This window comes from Neocloeon triangulifer, unplaced genomic scaffold (genome assembly GCF_031216515.1).
Source record: "Neocloeon triangulifer isolate White Clay Creek 2 clone unplaced genomic scaffold, ASM3121651v1 ptg000003l, whole genome shotgun sequence".
Taxonomy (NCBI): Eukaryota; Metazoa; Arthropoda; class Insecta; order Ephemeroptera; family Baetidae; genus Neocloeon; species Neocloeon triangulifer.
This window is the reverse complement of record NW_026775546.1, coordinates 6840903-6862645: the sequence shown is the minus strand read 5'-3', so window position 1 is coordinate 6862645 and position 21743 is coordinate 6840903. Positions and strand designations below refer to the sequence as shown.

Sequence of the window (21743 nt, the reverse complement as noted above, 5' to 3'; positions counted from 1 at the left end):
GGTAGAGACATTCTAATTAATATTTCAATGAAGAGGAAATTCTTCTACCAGGAATTTTTTCCCCCGTAAAAAGGAAAATTCTACATCCGAGGTAACTTTCAAAGAAAACTAATATCATTCAGAAAGTACTCAATTAATTTAATGATTTACATGGTAAACACAGACAAAGTGCAAAATAAATAGCCAGGTGCAAAAGCACGAATAGTTGCGATGAGAAAACTCAATTAAAATCATGCCCATCAGCACGTTTCCAACTTGTGATCAAATATTTATTCAGCGTCACAGCCAGCACTTGCTCGGCGGCAAGAAATTCATCTCCTCATGATTTGAAAGCAGTATTCCACTTCCAGCACGCCGTCCTCGGGCAAATCGGTGCAGTGCACAGAGTTACGCACTTTGTCCTCCCCGAACTTGGCCCGCAGAGAGTTGGGCCGCAATTTTCGAGCCAGCTCGGGGTCGAAAGGTCCCACGAGCGCCCTGAAGGCCAGCACAATGTCTTGGCTGGCGTGTTTGAACTTGGAGTTGTCGCCTTCGGACATGGGCTCTTGAGTAATCAGATCGCGGCCTGGCATCAAAGTCCTTGGCCTGTTTCATAATTTAAATAAAAATAATGCCATTAGCTACTCCGAAGTACAAAATAATTATTTATAGAAAAGTTTAAGAATTAAAAGACCACTGCAAATATCACATATAAAAATAAGTTAAAAAAGTTTGTCAGAAGTGGGATTCGAACCCACGCCTGGAGAACCAGACTGCGACCTGAACGCAGCGCCTTAGACCGCTCGGCCATCCTGACAACTACAGATTATGGTGTAAAATTCACAACGTAACCATCGCTATCGCTACCGTGCTATACTGAATTCAGAATATTTTGAGCGCAAATTAATTCAAAACTTCAGAAATCATTATTCCTATTTATTTATTAAGTTTAAATACTTAAAATAATTTATTCTCACTCAGTAAATATATTGGTTCTAGAATCTGCTTAAAAAGTAAATCTAAATCGCCGTAATCAATAAATATAGCGTGATTTTTTCTTCAAATTATTTCTTATCTTATCAGGTATTAAAAATATCAGCAAATTATATTATAAAATTGATAAAATAAATTACATTAATTACCATGTAATCTCAAGCGCAACACAAGGTCCAGCTTGCAGTTGGGCGACCATGTCTGCAAACTCGTAGAGCACCCCATTGTAGACCTCGTGGAATTCAGACGCTTTGACCCTATTAAATCGAATCACTTCCAGACCGGAAATGTTGAAGCCGGCCTCGAATATGCTGTCAATGATGGGGCCGAGCTTTCCATCGAGAAAGGCCTGTGGCTTCACAATGCAACAAGTGCAGTCCCTGAACAGAAATTGATTCCAGTAAATTTTTTTATATAATTTTGAAAATAAATTTCACACACTTCAGGTGGGCGGAGGTGATTGGTGCGACGCGGTGGTCAGTGCGGTCATTCTCAGGGAAGAAAGAGTTGATTTCTCGCATCGCGTCCTCCTTGGTGTCCGAGCCGTGGAAGCCGTTCTGCGTTTTGCTGGTGCCGAACCTAGCCCTCAGGGTGTCCGGCTGGGCCTCGGCAGGGTCTGTGTCGCCAATCATGCCGCGCCAAATTCGGACCGCGCCCTCTCCCTGCAGCTGTAGGGCCAAGACCGGCCCCGAGGTCAGGTACTGCGCCAGGGCGGGCAGGAAGGGCTTTCCGGTGTGCTCGCGGTAGAACTCGAGGGCCTGCGCCTCGGTCAGCTTGGCCAGGGTGGCCGCCCTGATGCGCAGATTTGTCTTCTGGATCTCGGCAAAAACCGTGCCCTGAATTTAAAGCATAAAAATTAAAATAAGACGAAAAAATAAATCGAAATCTCAGCACCATTTTCCGAACGCAGTCAGGGTGGACCATGGCGAAGGTCTGTTCATTTTTGCATTCCAGGACGCGGCGGGTGTAGTCGTCACCGAAGGCCTTGAGCCAAAACTGCCTCGCCAGGATGGTGACCTCGCTGCCGACGTAGATGTCCGACGGTTTCAACCCGTCGACCGAAGACTTTTTCAAAAACATCTTGTTCGTGCGCGGCTCGAACAACTGCACCTGATTGCTCTCGGGAAAGTAGATCATGGTGAAGGTCCTGTTGAGGCCCGATTCCTCGTCGTACCACTCGGCCTCGAAGGCCAAATTCTTGCAGTCCATCGCGGTCGGACACAGCAACCGCTTTCTTTCAGATTTCAACAAATAATGCCGAATTTATGGGCAGCGACCGATTGTTGTTGCGGATTTGCGGAGTGCTTGACATTTAGGGGGCGTGGCAGCTAACAAACTGTTGCTTGGCAACGCGGCAAAATGAGAAAGTTTAATGCAGACGTGAAAAATAATTATTATTGTTATTCATTTTTTGAAAGATTATGGTTTTGCAGAAATCACAATAAAGAGAGCGCGAAATTTTGTAATATTATTGTGTCATAAAAAAGGAATACATTAATATTTTTTTTATTTTTTCGTGCGGCTGTTCTTAAAATAATGAAGATAACTTTTAAGGTTTCTATAACAACAATTAATTATCGTACTTTAAGGTAAAAAAAGTTTTCAAATATTAATCACTTTAATAAAAATATTACAATCAATACCAAAAAAAAAAAAAATGATTTTGATTTCTTTAAGAGATTTTTTCCTCTCTGTATTGCTCTGTGTGATTTGAATTGATGATTATTTTGAGTGTGACGTATTTGGGCGGTAATTTCCTGATATCAAAAAAAAAAAAAAATTAATAAAATTAAATAAAAAAATTAAAAAACACTTGCAATATTGTGAAAATTTTTATAATGAAACTGCGGAAGATTAACGACATTTAAATATTTTTTTGTTGCAAACCATTGCAAACTAGGACTATAAAGTTATTATTTAGCCGTTTTTCCCTTATGCGAAATTCTAATTTCGTTAAGTAATTAATTACGCAGGGCGAGTGACACCCACAGCTTCCTCCTTTCACGGTTGATATACTACAACGCTATTGGCAACTTGTTGAATACATTAACATTTCACACACAGATATCCGTTTGCAGTATACTTTCATTTTGTGAATAATTTATGGATAAAATATAGAAATATCTGCTTCCCATAAAAAGAGCCTCCTGGAATTTTTAATATACAACATAAATCAAATATTTAATATCAGCATAAAAATATTTATACGGATATATAAAAATTTTATACCACTTTTAGATGAAAACCAGTTATTGATTTTGAATTTTGACCGCAGCAAGCAAATTGACTCTCCGGAGATTGATTCAGTTGATAATGAGAATTGAGATTCCACGAGAGATGCGTGACATGAACGATTTTCCGGGCCAGTGCTTCTAATTCGTTTTTCCCGGCGTTCCAAGTACATTCTCTCTTCCGCCGACAATGAAATTTGCCGGTTGCTCCGGAACAGCAGCCGAACATATGCGTTGATCTGGTGAGCAAACACGACGTGAAGCGCCCGGCCAACGAGTGAGAGTGGCTCACGGTTATTACATAATATGTACATATTATATACCAAACACAGGTGAAAAACGGGCGCGGCGAAATTGACATCCACGGCGATCAATCACTCCGCAATTTGCGCTGCACCCGAGCCGCGAGATTTTACTCATTTCTCTTGTTATTCTTTTTATTTATGACTGCGCAACTCTCTCTATGTGAGAAAATAAAAAAGATAAAAAATGCTGCTTCCGATTTTTATACAAAAATCTTCAAAGTAAAAGCCAAAAATATATTTTTCAATTGGTTTCAAAAAGTTTAAAAGTAATGAATTCATCAATATCAATGCTATCAAGTTAATACAAAAAGAATGGTTAAGAAAGGGAAAAAATAAAAATAATTAAATAAATAAATTGAATCAATCAGAAACCATTTGGCTTTTGACATAATTTTTAACACACATTTAATTTTCAATAAATCGGATTTGATCAGATGGAGAATGATATCTACGACCTATCTATAATAAATAAAAAGATCTATAATAATATAATATTTAATGTAGCTGTTAAAAGCGTACAACAATTAATACACAATATTTTTGCTATCATAATCTTTGAATGAAGTAATAGTCTCCCTAAAACTGCAATTTTAGTAATTTTATCTTGTTAGATTTTCACAAGGAAATACAAATCTTCATTTACATCCTTCCGCATGTAATTAAAAAGGAACCCCAGAGAGGCTTCTTGGAATAAATTATAAGACTGCACTTACAAGATTAAAAAGCTTATTGTAAATGGACGATAAAAGTCTAAATAAGCTGTAAAGATGCCGAGTCATTAAAAACTGTTTTTGTTGATTCCGCTCTCTGAAGAATTTGGCCGCACCAAATTTACACCCTTTTTTGAGCTTTGCCAGGAATGAAAAAATGAAACGCGGAAAGAGGTCCCTTGGAAAACAAAAAAAGAGGGAGAACTCTCTCTTATCTCTCTCAACTTCTAATTTATTCACCTCACCCGTGCGTGCCCATAAAAAGCGGAGCTTATCAAAAGGGATTTTTCTCGCATTGTGCGCGGGCGAGCAGCAGAGAAACATGGGAATTTACCTTTTTTCTCTTCATAACGAGTCGAATGAGCGACGGAGCTTGCCGCAAACAAAACGGGAAAAGTGTACGTATAAAAAAATATAAACGTATCCGAACGGAATGAGCTAGCTCTGGAGGATAATTTTCTGCGACTGACAGCATGAAATGCTTTTTATATGATTAGGCCGCACAGCTCCTCTGTTGTGACTGCAATTGCGGAAAATTACAATAATGAAGGCAAACCGACAAAGAGGCGGACGAGATCACGCGGATTTACCTCCAACGTTGGGAAAAAAATGAGCAGTCCTGTGCGTGGTGCGCGTGATCTGCGGCAATGAATCCAATTAGCATCGACGCGCTTTCCACTGAATGTTTTCAATGCCGCCGAGCAGTGCTGGTTCAAGCGCGATTCAAAAATAAAAGGCAAATGGTAAAAGTGAGTTTGGCGTAAAAATAAATCAGGGATTATACGTTTAAAAAAAAAGATATTTTTATCAAACTGCTCATTAGCAGCTTTTGAAAGAGTGAGAGTAGAGGACTGCCAAAATCTAAATGATGTAGTATTTATAAATGCAAAATAAAAACTATAAGTTTCAGGAATTTCAAAAACTATAAACACAAGTAAACAGACGTAATTAATATTGTTCCCGGGATTCCTTGGAAAACTTTTTAAAGTCATCCTAATGGTTCATTTTGGATTTGAGACAAAACTTCTGAATTAGTTTTGTTTTGTTATTTTCAAGCTTTATTTTTTACTTGAAAATAAATCTTTCCCTGTTTTCTCTCCCTTTAAATAAAAATTTTATCAAATCTTTCCCAAGAGCCAAACCCCCGAGATCATCCCGTTCCGTTGAAAACTCCACTGTTTTAAATTTAATTTTTTTTTCTTCTTTAATTTTTCTTCACATTTTTTACAGGGAGATTTATATTGCCTAATAAAGTTTTCCCGTGTGTTGAAAATAAATTTTGTGTGTATATAGGTTAACGACTTAACGACCATTCCAGACAAAAGTAATAAAGAAAAACTCCTGTAAAAATCGGTAAAAATCAGACTTTTTTCATTAAAAACTGTATTTCATCAAAATATGAATGGCTCCTCGTTTTCCTAACCTTACTTGAATAATTAGAGGAAATTATAGTCATTTGCAAGATATAAATTTGAATTCTGCGTCAAGTTTATGGAGCGTGTGATTATCGTAATTTTCACCGGATCATACTCGATTGCACAAACTTGATTAACTTGTTGAGTTAAATGCTTTTGCAAATTGCTCCGTCTCTTTCCAACTGACTTATTTTTTGAGTCGCAGGTGTCTGGGCACTAAAACGAACCGACGCGTTTCCGAATTAAGTGTAATTACAACCCAAAAGCGAGCCGACTGGCCAGGTCAGTGGAGATATATAAACGTGCTTTTGGAGCCACTGCAGGGGCGAGAGGGAAACTGTAAAGGGCGTCACGCGCTTAAAATCAATTGACTGCTCAATTATTTACGACCGTGTGTGGTGCGAAGGGCTGTGCACTTTTGAAGAGAGTTTTGGTATTCCAATGACACGACGATCGATTTTCACCGAATGCACAGGTTGCCACTTTGCACAGCCCCCTGCTCAGAGCGCCGAATCAATTTGAATCGGGGCCGCGTGTGCGGTCGCCCGATGTCACTTCCCAGTAATTGTAATTACAATTTCGAATATTTCCAATTCGCACGCCTGTTGCTGCGCACCTCTAATAACGCGATTCATAATTTAGATTGGTAATTATTGCAAATGTAACGCTGGAAATTATTTACCACGGATGATGCATCAATCTGAATCATTTATTAATAAGTCCAATGTAATTATGCTCGTTAATGAGCGGCAGCTGGAAATGACTGCGCTTGGTAAATTCATTTTCATAAATTACAAAATGGCTGTTGCTATACTGGAAATTACATCATAATCCAGGGTTTTTAATCACTAAAAAAATTCTAAAATAGTAAAAATTTATACAGTAACTATTATAAATTTTGTTCCTTCTGAACCTGGTAAAAAAATAGCATAAGCAAACAAAATTAATTAAATGTATTTAAATATGGTTTAATTATCATTTGTAAATAACAAGGTTTTATATTTAAATTCACCTCTGAAAAAAATTAAAATTATTACAAAATATTAAATTTGTTCATTTCTTTAATATATATACATATTAACATTTTCACGACTATTAAACTATTAAATTTTTTTTAAACTAAAACTAATTTTTAAATAATCATGTAAAATTGGAATTGAATAGAATTCTTTAATTTAGAACAAAAATAGAAGGACCGTGCATTACCGATGAAATAATTTTTTTCTTATTAAAAAAAAAACAACAGAAGATGATTTATTCAATTTACAAATTTATCTATAAATTTATTTATTCTTTTGCTTTGTAATCGACGAGATTGAAAATTGCTCTTGGTTTGAGTCTTCAGTATTGATCAGTATTCGCATGAATGGAAAATAAACACACTGCCTGAGAGTACTTATTTTTTCGTACATAAAAGCCGGCTCGCTAAAAAGCTGAGCTAAAAGAGCCTAACAAAGAGAAGCATTTTTTCTCTAGAAAAATGTATCGCCGATGGAAACGAGAAAGAGCACCTTGTTTCGGACGTCAAATTTGTTCGCACGCACCTCCGGAACATTTAGACATTACGCTCCCGGGCCCATTCAACCACCCACCCGAGTCCTATTTATTCCGCTTTTAGAACGCGGGGAGGGCGAAGCCTACCTGCTTGTTTTGATGTCTGCAACCCAGCCAGCCACTGACGCAATCGAGCTGAGTGCTCGTTCCCTCTGAAATTATTTTCCCCGACGTGAATAGGCCAATTTGCAAGAGCCCTAGCTTGCAGAGGTCAAGGTCAACCGGCTGCCTCTTGACGTAAATCTGCCCGAGGAGGAAAAAATCACGTCTGCGCGGAAATTTGTATAAATTCTCGCAGATAATGAAGTTAGCTCCGTATTTCCAGCTCAAAATTAAGGGCTTCTTTTGCAAATTACAAACTTTGTCAGTCCGAAAGCGGCTCATAGAAGTTCGCCCAACAAGACTGGCACTTTGAAGAAAGAATTTGCCGTAGGAAAACGGTGAAAAATTAATTACGTGCCGCTTTGTTGTTTCAAAGCTGCAAGAACTCAGCTCATTAATTGGCAAAAAGTGATTATATAAAAACTGAAAAAAATTCTACAACACGTATCTACGTCTCTTAGTGATTAATTAAAAATAAAAATGAGAAAAATTAAATTGACTTCATTAGAACGAAGGAAGGCTTCCACTTTAAAAAATTAATAATCCGCTCTAAATTTTAAGAATTATTAATTTGTTCAAGTACTAATTAATTTAAATATGCAAATTTAGATTGATTAAGTTCTTCCTCAAAATATTTAAAAATTAGATATAAAAAATGCCTTTTAAAGTAAGTTAAGAGGTCAACTGATACCATTTTTTTATTAAAACGTCCAAAATCAGCTCATTATTTCCCTATGCCATACCCACTTCATTAGTATAATCTGAAAATCTTCCCACTCTGTACAATACTGAAACCACCTCAGATTTCACAGAAGTATAATTAAATTAAAAGGTGAATTTTCCATGTTGCGTGGGTCGCGTATTCCGCTTTTTATGTTTGAATTTCAACTACACATTATTTTTGGTATAATAATTAAAATTTTGCAAAATATTAATATATCTCGAATATTTGAAACTTAAGGACGAATAAAATCCTTCATTTAATTACAACTAATGAAAGCTTTCCCTCACTTCACATTAAATGTTAATTGCAAATAAACACTGTAGTAATGAAAAAGGAATTAATTTCCAAGCCAGAAAGATTGTTGCAAAGAAGCAGCCAAGCACATGATAAAGTAATGAACGTCATAGTCACCGGACGTTCTTAGCAGCAATTGACCCTGACTGGTCTTCCTCTCCGCTCACGGTATTCTTGTAAGCCGCTTTATGCACTTCATCCCCGGGCACAACAATTTAAGAAGATTTTAGCTCACAAAACAGCCCCTCCAACAGGCATGCCTTCCAGAAAATACTTAAATATAACAGAGGCGCATCTCTCGGAAGCAAACCAAAACTCCAACCCCTCTTTCTCGGCTCTGTGAATTCGAGAATTCTCGGCTATTGTGAGAAACGAACGACGCGAAAGAGTGAGTTGAAAATTTCGATTAATGAGAAGAGGGCTGTTTACGCTTCAATTCTCTACGAAAATTTTTCCTTGCAAATTGGGCAGATCGAGCATCCCTTGTTCATTTCATTGGAGCTTTGCTTTTTTTAATAAAAAATGAATCCTTCGCGAAGAAAAAAAATGTTGTTCTATGTAAATTTTGCGATGACTCTTCCTTTCAATAAAAAATTAGAGAAATACCAGAAATACAGCGTTAAACTTGTAGTTATTTTTTATATTTTCATTTTCTTTACATAAATTTTTAAGTGTGTAGTAATAAAATGAAAATTAAATAATTTCATTAATAAATTTAAGCAAATGTTAACATTTCATTATTTTTTCAATTAATCACAAAATCAACCATAATTGTCTTATTTTGACAAAGGAAACACTAAAAAAATAGTCTTTTTTGACGATTGGAAATTTGGTTATTATATCTGGGGATAGCTCTGCAAATAACAAAATATTGAGCCATTGTTGCAGATTCTAAATGAAACGCACCACACTTGAACGATCCCCGATTTCGCCAACTGGAAATGTCACCCAAACAGAATTCACCTGCCTTCGGGCCTCGCCGAGCTGCGTGCATGCAGCCGGGCGGGCAGATGTGCTGCAAAATGCCTACCCTGCAAATCAGCAGGCGCTCGACGGCGCACGTTGTATGCGATCGCGGATTCCCTCTCTCGTTCGAATTCAGTTAGTTTCGCCGGTTGTATCCGTGTGTACTTTGGCGTGAATCGCTGACGTGCACCCTCCCGAGCGTATCATCCATTCACCCGAAAAAGCACAAAATTTTTTAATCGACTGCGTGCAAACGTTGGTCCGCAGCAACCGCCGCCGGTCAAATTCTGTTCGCAGTCAAATTTATCGAGCAGGCAGCATGTTATACATTTCACGGTGTTATCAGGCCAACTCACGGTACAAAGCAAAATTTATTTTCTGCCCCTATGGAATTCATATTTAGTTTATGCATGGGTATTTTAGCAGCAAATTTTTGCTGGGAATTGGATACACGCCATTTTTCTAAAATTATCAAATGCAACAGAAATGCGAAATTGAGAAAAATACCCAGCGCAGTGGAAAAGAAAGACAGCATTTTTTATTCTAGAAAAGTTTTTGTTGGGATAAATAAATATAGGAAAGATTTTATCTATTTTGAGTTACATAAAAATCGACTCTCATTATTGAAATATTGTTATAAGAATATTTAAATTACTAATGGAACATTTTCCTTTTACTATTATTAATAAGTGTTACAAGATTGGTATGATATAAATTTAGCCTAAAGCAGAAATTTTTATTCAATTGATCAATGCTACTTTAATTTTCATGAAAGTTTTTAACCGAAATGTAAATCAGCTTTTCATCCCACTCATTGTGGAAACCCTATCGCTGCGGTTTCGGGGATATTGAATTCCAAAAATATGCATGCCTCATTTTAATTTCCCACCACAGGAATATCCTGTTTTTTTATGCCTATTAAAATATTGTATAATTCCATCGACGACCGCATAATTATTTTTTATTTATAACCCTTTGATGATGTAGCAGGTCAGCTAGCATAGCTAGGGGGAATTCAATCGCGGCTGAAAAAGGTGTCCCTCTCGGTCTCCCCCAAGGAAAGCAGCATTTCCCCTCATGTTGGGATTTCCATTCGCCTTTAATTTCCTCCGAGATGGAAATCGATGCGCAATTTAAATATTTATGGTTCTCGGAATGGGCCTGCACTTTCCATTAGGGCGTTGGAAAAGTGCGATAACACACCTGAGTACGCGCGATGGCAACTGGGTCGCCTGCACTCAATCCTTCTTTCACAATTAGTATTCCTCGAGCACTCATTCCAACGTGACACTTACAAGTAGCGCTAGTTACGATTCCACGTGATTTTCTGATGGAAATAATAATTTGTACGCGATTTTGAAAAACCAAGTTAAAGTCGGGCGTGTTGCGAAATTCATATTTGCATGTGTTGGATGTTTCGCTTATAGCATGATGAACACCGACGTTGTTCGTGCTGACATAACTGAGTGAGGATGTTTTTAATTTCAGTAGTTGGCAATAAGACCGGCACATTAATTAGGATAAAGGACGGAACGCGTCACGATATACTGAAAAAACACGCGGGCGCGGTCCATTAGAGAGTTTTAATTAATTTACAATAATTCTCTTTGCCATCATGCGGATTGTTTTAGAAGTTTGAATTATTTTCTAGGTTAGATTTATTGATATTAAAAATAGAATATAATTTCATTTTTGCCATTTATTTATACATATTTACAACCGCTGAATTGTTTTCAATGTTTATTTAAGCGCGACGTTCGAGAGAAACAATATTTTGCACACAGGCTTGTTTGTTTTGCATCTGATAAATATTTGTCCTTCCAACGCCACGCGGCAGACAATAAAGCCTCGATTTTTACGGAAATATCAATCAGCGCTAAAATAGGTTTGCGTATTTCTCTCCGTTTATAATTTTTACTGAATGTCATATTTAGAAGTGAGCAAAATTTCCCTTATTTTTAGGTCAAAATACATATTTGAATAAATATTAGTATGTTTAATCAGTGCAATAAAACGTTTTTACACCATTTTTTAACAAAATTTTCAGATCTCATTATGAAAAAATTGCATATTTGTAATAATATCTATTAAAAATACATTTTTTTTTATATTGAATTCAACTTACTAAATTTTAGAAGGAGTATTTTTAAATATATTAACTATTGTAGCATAAATTTAAATAAAATCAGTTGTATGCCATTTTCATTGCAAATAATCAGTCAGCAGGTGAGTGCTTAATTAATTATGGAGGTAGGTGAGATTCTTTATTTTCAAATCTGGAGAACGGCTCGAAATTGCTGAGAAACTAATAACATGCAATACCCTCAAAGAGCTTTTGGAAGCGAGTTTAATCACAAATAGAAGCACACATCGCAAGGCTCACAAAGCAAAGTTATTATGGCAAAACTTGTTGAGCCTCTGGCAAAGTCCAGCGGCACAGAGGAACACAATCGAAGCTTTCCAAATAATAATGGAATGTGTCCGAGAGGTGCGCCGGTCAAGCGATTATTTACATGTAATCACCCCGTTTCAGTTCACGTGAAAATGCTAATAGCGTCAAAATTTATCCGACCGACAAGCACTCACATGATCTGCTCTTTGAAAGCCGAACTGTGATTAATTAAGCTCGCGGAAAATGGCTCTCCTCCGTTTTTGGTGGAAAATTGTGTCCGTTTTTTTTTACCAGTTTACATTTACACTGGTAACATATAATTTGCTTTTTCAATACAAGATTGAAACTTCTGGTAATTTATATATGCTATGTGCTTCGTTTTTCCCTAATATTATTATAATTGAAATTTTCTTAGAATGCCGTGGCGTTTTCTCAAACGTGATCAAAGAGGGTTTCTCGCTGGCTGCTGTCCTTGTCAGATGTGCGTGCCGTAATCAAATATTGATCCATTAGTTCAATATACATCCAACTGCCTCAACGCACATTGCAAAGAGAGGCCTCATAATATTTTCCCATCTCCCAGTGCATTTTCCATTAGCAAAAAACGTTTCAGATGACTTTAAAATGGGCCCTAGTACTATAAACAACAGAAACAAAATTATCCTTTAATTAAACTAAAAATTTTAAGTTTTTTGTGTTAAAAAAAATATGCTTTAAATTTCAATTTAAATACAAACTTCATGCCATTTCGTAAGTTATAAATATAAAAATATAATTTTGAATCTTAAACAACTTTTTTGTTCTAACAAAAAATGGTAAAAAATTTAAAAAATAAAATATTTCAATTGGTGCCGAAATCTCGTATTCGGATTATTATCTTACCCCCTTCTTGGAGATGAGCACCGCCTCTCAAAATCGATAATCAATTTTCAATAATCCGTGAAATCCGTCAGTCCGTGTTCCTCGATACAATTTTATCTCCACATTCCTCGCACGTTGTCGTTCGCTCAAAACTGAGTGCTCGAAATTTTATAATCTTTGTCGCATTCCGGTGGTCTCGAGACATCTCATAAATCGTGGCGAAATGGATCGTGAAAAAAACTCACCCCATCATCTGGTGGATCATCCCTCTGCGCACCACCTGTGGCTGGGAGCAGCGGTGTCGGATGCAAGTGCAGGCAGGAGAGAAGAATCGGCCGCCCCCGGGGCGACCAAGATGACCTGCGGCCCCCGAAGTCTCAATCAATCCTCCTAGCAGCGGCGTCAGAGAGACCTCGACTTGGCCACGACAGGTCGCACTTGCACCTGTTAGCGCACAGGCCTGCCCGTTCCTTGCTTCTCCCGTCGTTCTCCTTGCTCGGGTGGTGCGCGCAAGTCTCTCCACGTCCCGCCCGCCCTCTCGGACTCTGGAGGGAGAATCGCGCAAAACGCACTCCCGTGGCAGCTCACCGCGACCTTTCTTTCTCTCGCTCACTGCTCCCCTTTTTCTGCTAGATAAGGATCGTTATTAGAACGCGACACTCCACCAGATAATAGTATAGTGCGGTGCGCACACAAGAACTTTTTATTAATTTTTTACTACGGGCCTAATAGTTTTGTTGTCGTATCGCGCTCGCTCGGCTCTTTTTACAGCTCATAAATAAACAATTTCCTGCGATCCAGATAAAAAAAAATAATAACAATTTGGATCGTAGCATTACCCTCATTATTTTTAATGCTAATATCATGCTGATATTTCGTTCACTACTATTAATTTTATGGTTTGATGATTAACAATAAAAAGTCAATTTTGTGCAGAGCATTTTATCAATTATTGACAGTTTGATGCCAAATGATGTACTTATTTCATGATGTTTTATAAATGTTGCAACATGGTAAAAGAATAATTTGAAAAAATGTTTAATATCTACTCCTTGGATCATCATTTGAGCTAAATCCCTAAACTAAATTTCGTATTTTTTACTCAAGACAACATTGTTATTTTTATAGTATTTTATATTACAGAGACATGTTTATCGCCTTATAAAATTATTTGCAACTATCTTAACTAACGAAATAGATAAAGTTGGAAGATTTTTGATTAAATTTTAATAAAAATTCTTTTTTAAATTCTTTTGCTTCTTAAATTAAAGTAAAAATTTATTTACAAAATGCAGATCAAATTTAAATTAAACAACTTCTCCGCAAGAACTAACGACAATCTTTTCTGATGGCTTCCCAGCTTTGCTTCCGTATTTCTGCAAAAATCGTATATAAAATTGATTTCTTTTCAAATTTTAATTCCTCTGTTTATACCTCAATCTTCTTCAAAACATCAATACCGCTGATGATGTGTCCAAACACAACGTGCTTTCCATCCAACCTGTGAAATATGATTGATATTGTTTATTTATTTGATTAGATTTTCGAGAATGATTTTACCATTCTGATCGACCAGTGCAAAGGAAGAATTGTGATCCGTTAGTATTGGGCCCAGAGTTGGCCATCGAAACCACTCCTAAACCAGTATGCCTGAGCTGGAAGTTTTCGTCATCGAATTTGCCACCATAAATTGACCTGCCGCCAGTTCCGTTGTGGTTTGTGAAATCACCACCTTGACACATCTGAGAATGGTGGTTAAGGAACGGTAACATTATAAATTCAACTATAAAGAAGTTAAAAATCTGGGATTTATTTCACTGATGCAATAATAAAAGGATTAAAAAATGGCATATTTTATTATTAAATAAGATTAAACAAACAGTTGAAAATTTATTTTAAATTAGACCTTTTACTTCTCAAAACTAAACAATAGTTTTGACATAAAAATTTATTTAAAATTAGAGTTTGATATCGTTGTTCTTATTCATACTCTTGCAAAAATTATTTGTATTTATTATAATTATTTTTAATTAGTGATAAGTTGATTTTAAATTTTAATTCTAAGCCCACTTGCATACTTTCTCCAGTTGCGAGTTAAATTTAATCTAAGAAAATATTTGAAAATAAAGTCTTCAAATGCTTTCAAGCCAATCCTCTTGGTAATTTGGTACACATTTTTTACTTTTTACTCATTTTGATTCTATCCGAGGATAGAAAAATTTAAAAAAATTAAAAATGTCCTCAAAGCAAGGTTTTTTCTTTTCAACATCCTTGGATTTGGATTTTTTTAGAAAAGGATACGAAGCCTGGGATGATTCTGTGGAATGTCGAGCCCTGGTATCCGTAGCCTCTTTCGTGGGTACAGAGACACCGGAAGTTCTCAGCAGTCTTTGGAACAACGTCAGCCCTTAGCATAATCACGATCCTGCCAAGCGGATACTTTCCAGCAGTGATGTCCAAATAAACCTGAGGATTCTTCTTTGCTTTCTTTGATGCTGGTTCTCCGGTCTAAAATAAAATTAGCGGCGAATTAATAAAAAAATAAAAATTTTGTTTCTTAAGCGTAAATTATTTTAAGGATACTATAAAACTAAAATTCAATTGTCGGACGTGAGACCCATCAAGACCGGTCGAGTTCATTGGTATGAGTGGGTCTCAACTGGTTAATTTTGCAACTTAATCATTTAATTTTCAACAAGGCCCTTACTGGTTCAGAAAATATTAATTTTCTAAAATATTGAAATTCTTACATCTTCTCCTGTTTCAGTAGCTTCCTCTTCACCCTCTACTCCTTTTTTGTCATCTTTTTTATCCAAAGTTTCTCCTGCGTGCTGCTGCAGCCACGTATCTTCCGACCAAACAGGTCTGGTGGAGCCTTCTTTGATTCTCTGAGGCTTGGCAAAGTTCACACGTATCGTCCTTCCAAACAATTCAGAATCATTCTGGAAATAATTGAAGATATAATAAAAAAAAAACTGAATTCAAAAGAAAACCTGATTACATACCAAATTATCGATGGCAGCCATGGCATCCTCGGAAGCTTCAAACTCCACAAATGCAAAACCTCGATGCTTTTCCGTTTCATAATCCAACGGCATCTGAATGTCAACAAGTTCGCCAAAAGGGATAAATGCAGCGTGAAGAACTTTCTCGTCAACTTCTTCAGCAAGTCCGCCTTAAAATCAAAGTAATTATTATTTTTATTTCCAGACAGGGAAATAGGGACACAAGAAAATATGGAATTATGTAAATTTTAGGAAACAATCAAACGCTGGACATGCACCACCAAAAAATAAAAGAGAAAATCTGGTTAGTATTAGCATCAAAAGTCTAAATATTTTATCTCAACTCACCAACATAAACTGTTCTTTTTGTATTTTGAGCCATTTTTCAACCAAATGCTTTTATTATACTAAAAATTTCTGATAAAGCAAAACTTTCCAGCCGGCCTTTCGAGTTTCAAGTTGTTTACAATGCTTTTATCACAGACACGCCCACTTAATATCGCTCGTCGCTTTTCATTTGTTTTTCACTTTCTCATTGGTTAAGAGAGATTTTGATCATTTCTTTAGCCAATCAGAGCGCGGGACCATAGTTCGTGCAAAAATCTCTGCAGGCCATGACCACACTCTAAGAACTTTTGGATTTTCTCACTTTTCCGGCTCATTAAAAGTTTGTAAGGTTTTCAATAATAATATCCGATTATTTTCCTTTTATTTTTCCCTAAAAAATCATATAAAACTGGCAATTTACACGCAATATTGTATGACGTAACTTCCTAAAAAAAACATGCGGCCAACGCTCAGATTTATTCATTTGATTCTTAAATTTTCCTTAAATTTCCAGGCATATTATTGTAATTATGGGCAAGGAAGATTTGATGCCAAAGGTTGACTTCAGCAAGGAAAAGCCAAACGAGTCGCAGCTGCAGTACATTCGTCTGATCGAGGAGAAGAACCGCGAGAGGGTTGAAAAACTCCGCAAACTCCGTGTCCGAAATTTGTGGACGGCCGGACTGCTCGGCACTGCCGTCTTCAGCATCTACGCCTACTCGATGCTGTCCGTACGTCAGGAGAGCTTCCTGGACGACTTCAACGAGCCAGCCCGCGAGAACAGTGCCCAGTAGTTTTCATTTTTATAACAGACTTTAATTTTCATCACCATGCAAACCGTGCAAAAGGTAGCGGCGATGCGACTGCCGCCTCTGCCAACGGTCAGGGACTTGATCAACCTGTTTGGTCTCAGGGCCAAAAAGCAGCTGTCGCAAAACTTTTTGTTAGATCCTAGAATTACTGATAAAATAGTACGAGCTGCCGGTGGGAAAAAACTCCGAGGAGCGCATGTTTGCGAGGTGGGGCCTGGCCCAGGTCCAATTACGAGATCCATCTTCAATGCTGGGATTGAGAGATTGGTGGTCATCGAAAAGGATAAAAGATTTTTACCAACTCTTGAGGTATGATAAGTTATGATAAAAAAGGTTGAAAGTTAATTTTCAAACTCCGCAGATTCTCGCCAGTGCCAGTGGAAATAGGCTGGACATTCATCTCGGAGATGTTTTGAGTTTCAACATGAGTAAAATGTTTCCTGAAGAGCTGAGAGCGCAAGACTGGGCTCACAAACCACCTCCCATCAATATAATTGGCAATCTTCCGTTCAGCGTTTCAACTCCGCTGATCATTAGGTGGCTAATGGATATAAGTGAGAGGTAGGGAGATGAATGAGGCAGATTTTACTGAATACATTTTCCCTTTGGGACCTCTTTTAGAAACTTAGCCGTTCTTTGCTGAACCAAGGTCTACTCATCACAACAATTAGAGCAAATTTTGATTGATGCTGAGGGTTCTGGTTGGGTTTAAATTTGTTTCCACCATTCATTAGGCTGTAACGCTGTTAAAATAATCTTAATGTGTTCCATTGTTGTGGTGCGCGAACCTTGGAATTAATTTTTTTTTTTTAAATTTACTGTAATTAATTGAATTATAAAACCCAGAAACCATTATTTTTATTCGATTAAATTCATTAACTTTTACTAATGCAGCAAAAGGTTGTGATTCCTGAAATGTATAATTAACAAATTGTATGAAAAAGCTGAATGTTCAATCCAAGTGCTTAAATTATGAATAAAATTTAACATTATATTGATATTAATAATATTCATGGATCAAATATTAAATTAGAAATTGTCATGTTAGTCGAAACGTTATTAAAAAATCTTTCAATGTAAATTATCCTTAGAAAATTTAAGGATTCTCTCCATATAAAAAAAATATTGCAATTTATTAAAAAAAATTTCAGGCAAAACGTCTGGACCTACGGAAGAGTACCTCTCACTTTGACCTTTCAAAAAGAAGTGGCTGAGCGAATTGTTGCCCTGGAACGAGATAAACAGAGGTGTCGGCTGTCACTGATGAGTCAGGCATACTGCGATGTGGAGCTGAAGTTTTTAATCAAGGGTACATTGTTTTCCTATTTTATCTTAACTTGCTAATTATTTCATTGCAGGATCCAGTTTTGTTCCGAAGCCTGATGTGGATGTTGGAGTCGTTCACATGGTGCCCAAATCTGTGCCCTCAGTTGCAGTGCCATTTAAAGTGTTTGAAAAGGTCACAAGGACTGTTTTCTGTATGAGGCAAAAATACTGCATAATCCCATTCAAGTAAGTCAATTTTGAAAACTAAAATTGTTTTGACAAAATTTTAAATCTTAGACGGCTATTTCCCGAATCTTTGCGACATACGTTGGCTGGTGAGCTTCTTAAGAAGATTCATGTTGATCCCACTCGCAGACCGTTCCAGTTGACTATGGAGGAATTTTCTGACATGGCTTCAATCTACTGGGAGACATGTCAAAAAATTGAAGGGCTCTTCGAGTACAACTTCAGAGCATCGGTGCCTGACAGAAATGAACCAGAATGGAATAGCAGAGTGCTTGAAAATGAAATTCTGACCGGGTAGTGGGGAAATGAGTGATATCGATAATTTTATTTGTAGAAAGAATTTCAGTTGCCTAATAATAATTAAACATAAATAAATTCAGCTTTAGTGTTTTTATTTTTAAAAACTTCGGATTTTACTTTTAATTTCTATCAGTCTCAAATTTTATTTTTGGAGATCATCCGACTCTGTCTCACTACAAAGTTTCCTCTTTTTGACTGATTGTTTATTTAACGAATCGACTCTTCGTTTGTGCTTTTTGGATTTCATGTGGTCTTCCCACTGGCTCTTGATGACGAACAATCTCTGGCAACTTTCGCAAAACTCCCGACATGGCTCAGTCTCTTTTCTCTCTTTTAATTGCTTGTCTGGTAGCTGCTCCGAAGGGGTGGCTATAACGATTTCCCCGTCAAGTAATTTTTGTACGGAAACTGCAGCTGGCTCTAGAATTTCTGCCTCCCAATTACTAGCACTTTTCAATGTCAACGGCACAAACTTGGGTGTCTGAAATTATAAATAATTAAACAAAGATTTAATACAGTGCTATTATTTTACCATTCTGTGAATGCTGCTGAGGAAGCGACTGTTGACCCACTTCACTTGTCTCCGAGCGTACCTTCTTGTGGCCATTTTCATATCGCAAATGCATTTTTGTAGAAGTTTCTTGCTTTCCTCGGTTTGTCTTTCCGATTCGTCCATGACTAGGTAGGGGTGGAATTCCTTGAAGCCGATGCTTTGGAATATTCCCTTTGTGTAATCAGGCTCTCTGGAACAATACCAAAAAGAAAATTTATTTTTTATATATCAATTTATAACGAAAAAAAGTTAAATTTAAAAAAGTGACCAAATTTCCTGGTAATTATTTTATTTGCATTTAAACAATTCCTTGTTATTGAATTTTTATTAGCCGTGAGAAAATAAATGCAACAAACAAGAGAGTTCTGAGCTCTAGTTTCGCTGGACGAGCAGCAAAGTGAGACAGGAATTGTCATCCGGCTGAAGAAAAGAAGTTGAGAGTGTCTCTCTCGGTGCGTGCAAATCGTAATTCAATCACGTCCCATCATTTTCCTGCAGTCGCTTATGTGTATGTAGGCATTATCTGGCGCGACCTGGCTGCATCTCACACTCGCACTTGGTGTCATTCACAGATATGGACACCTGATATTCCACTGTCTGCCTTCGTTCATTCAAACAGTGACTGCGAGCGTGGAGAGCAGGAGTGCACTCGGCATGCACTCTTTCAGTCATTGTATTTAAATCGTTGTCATAAAAGACAAGGTATATATTTTTTTTCCATTCAAGTTTGCTGTTTTGGGCAGAAAAGAATGGGACCTCTCGCTTTCGTCAAAACTTGCGGTTTTGGATTCCTCCCTCGGGGACTAAAACGATACCTGTCTGCGGGCACCGTTGGTCACGCACCGTACCGCAGAAGACCAATTTGCGCTTTCTGGCATTTTTGAAAATTTTGGAATAAAAATTAATTTTTATAATTTGGAGATAAATTTAACTAAAATTTAGAGACGATTGAAAAAACTGCGTTAAAACGAGTTAAGAAATAATAAGGAATTCTGTTATTTTTTCATAGCCTTTTCCATTCTCTTGTAATTATTTTTTTGTTTTTATTATAAAATATAGCAGGCAATCATCTTGGCTTGCTTTAAATTAATGTAAGTAAGTCGTTTTAAATTTCTTATGTTCATAATAATTGTGGCTCCGATCGTAAATTATAGCAGAAGAATAAATTAAATTGAAATTTTATTGCATATTTGCACAGGGAGCTGCGTAAATATAATAATTTCATTCTCCGGTTCCATTTCACGGTGTGCTGTCTTACTATAATAAATCAGACAAATATTGACATTCAAATTACGACGCTCTTATAAAGAGATAAATCACAACGTGTTCCACAGAGAGAGGCGAGGGAAGTGCAATTAATTGGTGGTTTGTGCAGGGCGCCGTCTCTCTCGTAATTCATGCGCTGAAAGTGAGAATGAGCATTCTCGTCCGTTTGTTTGCCGACCGTGACTGCAATTAGGTCAATTAAGTGAGAGAATGAGAGGAACGACGCTCGTCCATGACACTTGCACCGCCGGAATATTTATCACGTTTCTATTCTTAGCTCAGGGGAATTAATAGCGAATAAAATGTTAAAACTCGCCGGTCTTGCTCACTTCACATTGAAGTTGAAAAAATCTATCATTTTTTTTTAAATTTAGATAGATCTATATTCTCAATACTCTCTATGCAGAGGTTTTGATAACAGAGGAAGAAGAATTGAGAGGGTATAAAATTTATCTTTCAAATTTTGGAAAAATATAATTTTAATCAGTTTATTCAGGCATATTTTTCATCAAAGTTTTTCCCCTAAATTTTGTATATTGTATATTGTGAAAATCTTTAATAATGGGATAGATTGCGGATCCTTTGCAATGTGACTAAATCAATATTTCATTGTTAGGATTATATTAAAATTATTTTATGAAAATATAGCTTTCTAACAAATTGCATGATGTATAAAATTCACAAAATATATTTTAATTAAATCAGAAAATGACTTATTTTATTCATATTTGTTTCTCCCCAGTAGAAACAACTTTTAAGCACAAGAAGTTTAAAAATCAAGTGTCGATTTTTAATAAAATTTCTAGATTTTAGCAGTGATTGTGAACCAAAACATTTTGTTCTAGTTACATTAGATTATATTCTTCATTGAAGTTACAAATACTGTTTTAAATAATTTGGCTTTACTTTTATTTCAAAAATTTAATTAGTCTCATAGAAATTAACTAAATATGAACAATTTATGCACGACGAATAAAGTCATTTTATGTTTTTTATGCAATTCTAATCATCCATCATTGTTAGAGGCAACAAGTTGCTGCACGTGCCTGCCCAAAGAGAAGCCCTAGGGCGAGACACGAAAACGCACCCAGATAAGAAGAAATAATACTTATTTGTATACTTAGAGAGCAGCATTCGTTTTGGTTTTGATGCTTAAAACAAATGTCCGACTTGACGTGTCCGACGCCTTAATTTGCATTCGGGGGGAAATTAAGAGGGAAAAATTGAAAGACGGCTGCAAGGAAGAATCACCTGTGAGGAAAAAGCGGCAAGTGCATGTCCAGCTAAGGTCAGCAGAAGCGCCGAGTGTGGTGGCAGGTGCTGCCAGGGAGGTAGAGTGAGTCAGATTGCACCTGCGGAGCATTAAAACGGCGGCCAGGAAATCAGCAGGTGTCGTCCGAGGCATTACCTCGGTCTAGGCTAGCGAAAGAAAGGGTAAGACC

The 21743-nt window shown here is 36.8% G+C and overlaps 6 protein-coding genes and 1 non-coding gene across 14 annotated transcripts in view; 2 read left to right on the top strand and 5 right to left on the bottom strand.

Annotated features, from left to right (window-relative positions):
• The window catches only part of LOC132192682 (regulating synaptic membrane exocytosis protein 1-like), a 59618-nt gene extending 46587 nt beyond the window's left edge, over window positions 1-13031 (bottom strand). For all 7 annotated transcript variants that reach the window (XR_009441361.1, XR_009441362.1, XM_059612755.1 and 4 more), the window contains exon 1: window positions 12772-13031. The gene's annotated coding sequence lies outside the window, so the exon portion shown is untranslated. The remainder of the gene's footprint in view (window positions 1-12771) is intronic.
• Window positions 118-2314, bottom strand: LOC132192452 (nucleoside diphosphate kinase 7). Its single transcript, XM_059612422.1, has 4 exons — window positions 1867-2314; window positions 1414-1808; window positions 1122-1352; window positions 118-585 (listed from the first exon to the last, which is right to left on the bottom strand). Exons 1-4 carry the CDS (start codon window positions 2179-2181, stop codon window positions 312-314), a joined length of 1215 nt encoding a protein of 404 aa, XP_059468405.1. The 5' UTR covers window positions 2182-2314; the 3' UTR covers window positions 118-311.
• Trnal-cag (transfer RNA leucine (anticodon CAG)) lies at window positions 713-796 on the bottom strand. Its single transcript has one exon. It is a non-coding gene; the product is annotated as a tRNA-Leu (tRNA).
• A 718-nt stretch (window positions 13032-13749) lies between the features above and the next one.
• On the bottom strand, window positions 13750-16012 carry LOC132193256 (peptidyl-prolyl cis-trans isomerase E). The gene is made up of 7 exons (XM_059613811.1): window positions 15880-16012; window positions 15532-15701; window positions 15277-15468; window positions 14828-15034; window positions 14087-14268; window positions 13961-14027; window positions 13750-13902 (listed from the first exon to the last, which is right to left on the bottom strand). The coding sequence occupies exons 1-7, from the start codon at window positions 15911-15913 to the stop codon at window positions 13834-13836; spliced, it is 921 nt and encodes a 306-aa protein (XP_059469794.1). The 5' UTR covers window positions 15914-16012; the 3' UTR covers window positions 13750-13833.
• Window positions 16013-16074: 62 nt separating this feature from the next.
• Window positions 16075-16652, top strand: LOC132193257 (cytochrome c oxidase assembly factor 3, mitochondrial). Of its 2 annotated transcripts, none has more exons than XM_059613813.1 (2): window positions 16075-16198; window positions 16373-16652. In XM_059613813.1, exon 2 carries the CDS (start codon window positions 16389-16391, stop codon window positions 16650-16652), a length of 264 nt encoding a protein of 87 aa, XP_059469796.1. In that variant the 5' UTR covers window positions 16075-16198; window positions 16373-16388. The 2 variants fall into 2 exon arrangements, with proteins under 2 accessions (XP_059469796.1, XP_059469795.1); XM_059613812.1 differs by having other exon boundaries at window positions 16075-16202.
• Window positions 16653-16688: 36 nt separating this feature from the next.
• LOC132193255 (dimethyladenosine transferase 1, mitochondrial) lies at window positions 16689-18561 on the top strand. Its single transcript, XM_059613810.1, has 5 exons — window positions 16689-16979; window positions 17032-17231; window positions 17822-17979; window positions 18029-18182; window positions 18234-18561. The coding sequence occupies exons 1-5, from the start codon at window positions 16689-16691 to the stop codon at window positions 18478-18480; spliced, it is 1050 nt and encodes a 349-aa protein (XP_059469793.1). The 3' UTR covers window positions 18481-18561.
• The window catches only part of LOC132193254 (tRNA dimethylallyltransferase), a 94852-nt gene continuing 91581 nt past the window's right edge, over window positions 18473-21743 (bottom strand). Inside the window, exons 6-7 of the mRNA XM_059613809.1 lie at window positions 19015-19225; window positions 18473-18963 (exon numbers count right to left, since the gene is read on the bottom strand). Coding sequence (XP_059469792.1) covers window positions 18625-18963; window positions 19015-19225 — 550 coding nt within the window. The 3' untranslated portion in view covers window positions 18473-18624. The remainder of the gene's footprint in view (window positions 18964-19014; window positions 19226-21743) is intronic.

Excerpts from the sequence above, each read along its gene's own strand:
- LOC132193257 (XM_059613813.1), top strand. The coding sequence starts at position 16,389 with ATGGGCAAGGAAGATTTGATGCCAAAGGTTGACTTCAGCAAGGAAAAG.
- LOC132193255 (XM_059613810.1), top strand. The coding sequence starts at position 16,689 with ATGCAAACCGTGCAAAAGGTAGCGGCGATGCGACTGCCGCCTCTGCCA. Across the intron at positions 17,232-17,821 it reads CTAATGGATATAAGTGAGAG|GCAAAACGTCTGGACCTACG; the intron begins GTAGGGAGATGA and ends AAAAAATTTCAG. Across the intron at positions 17,980-18,028 it reads GCTGAAGTTTTTAATCAAGG|GATCCAGTTTTGTTCCGAAG; the intron begins GTACATTGTTTT and ends ATTTCATTGCAG.
- LOC132192452 (XM_059612422.1), bottom strand. The coding sequence starts at position 2,181 with ATGGACTGCAAGAATTTGGCCTTCGAGGCCGAGTGGTACGACGAGGAA. Across the intron at positions 1,809-1,866 it reads CTGACTGCGTTCGGAAAATG|GGCACGGTTTTTGCCGAGAT; the intron begins GTGCTGAGATTT and ends CTTTAAATTCAG. Across the intron at positions 586-1,121 it reads GTTGCGCTTGAGATTACATG|GCCAAGGACTTTGATGCCAG; the intron begins GTAATTAATGTA and ends ATTATGAAACAG.
- LOC132193256 (XM_059613811.1), bottom strand. The coding sequence starts at position 15,913 with ATGGCTCAAAATACAAAAAGAACAGTTTATGTTG. Across the intron at positions 14,269-14,827 it reads ACAGAATCATCCCAGGCTTC|ATGTGTCAAGGTGGTGATTT; the intron begins GTATCCTTTTCT and ends CACCATTCTCAG. Across the intron at positions 14,028-14,086 it reads TGCACTGGTCGATCAGAATG|GTTGGATGGAAAGCACGTTG; the intron begins GTAAAATCATTC and ends CATATTTCACAG.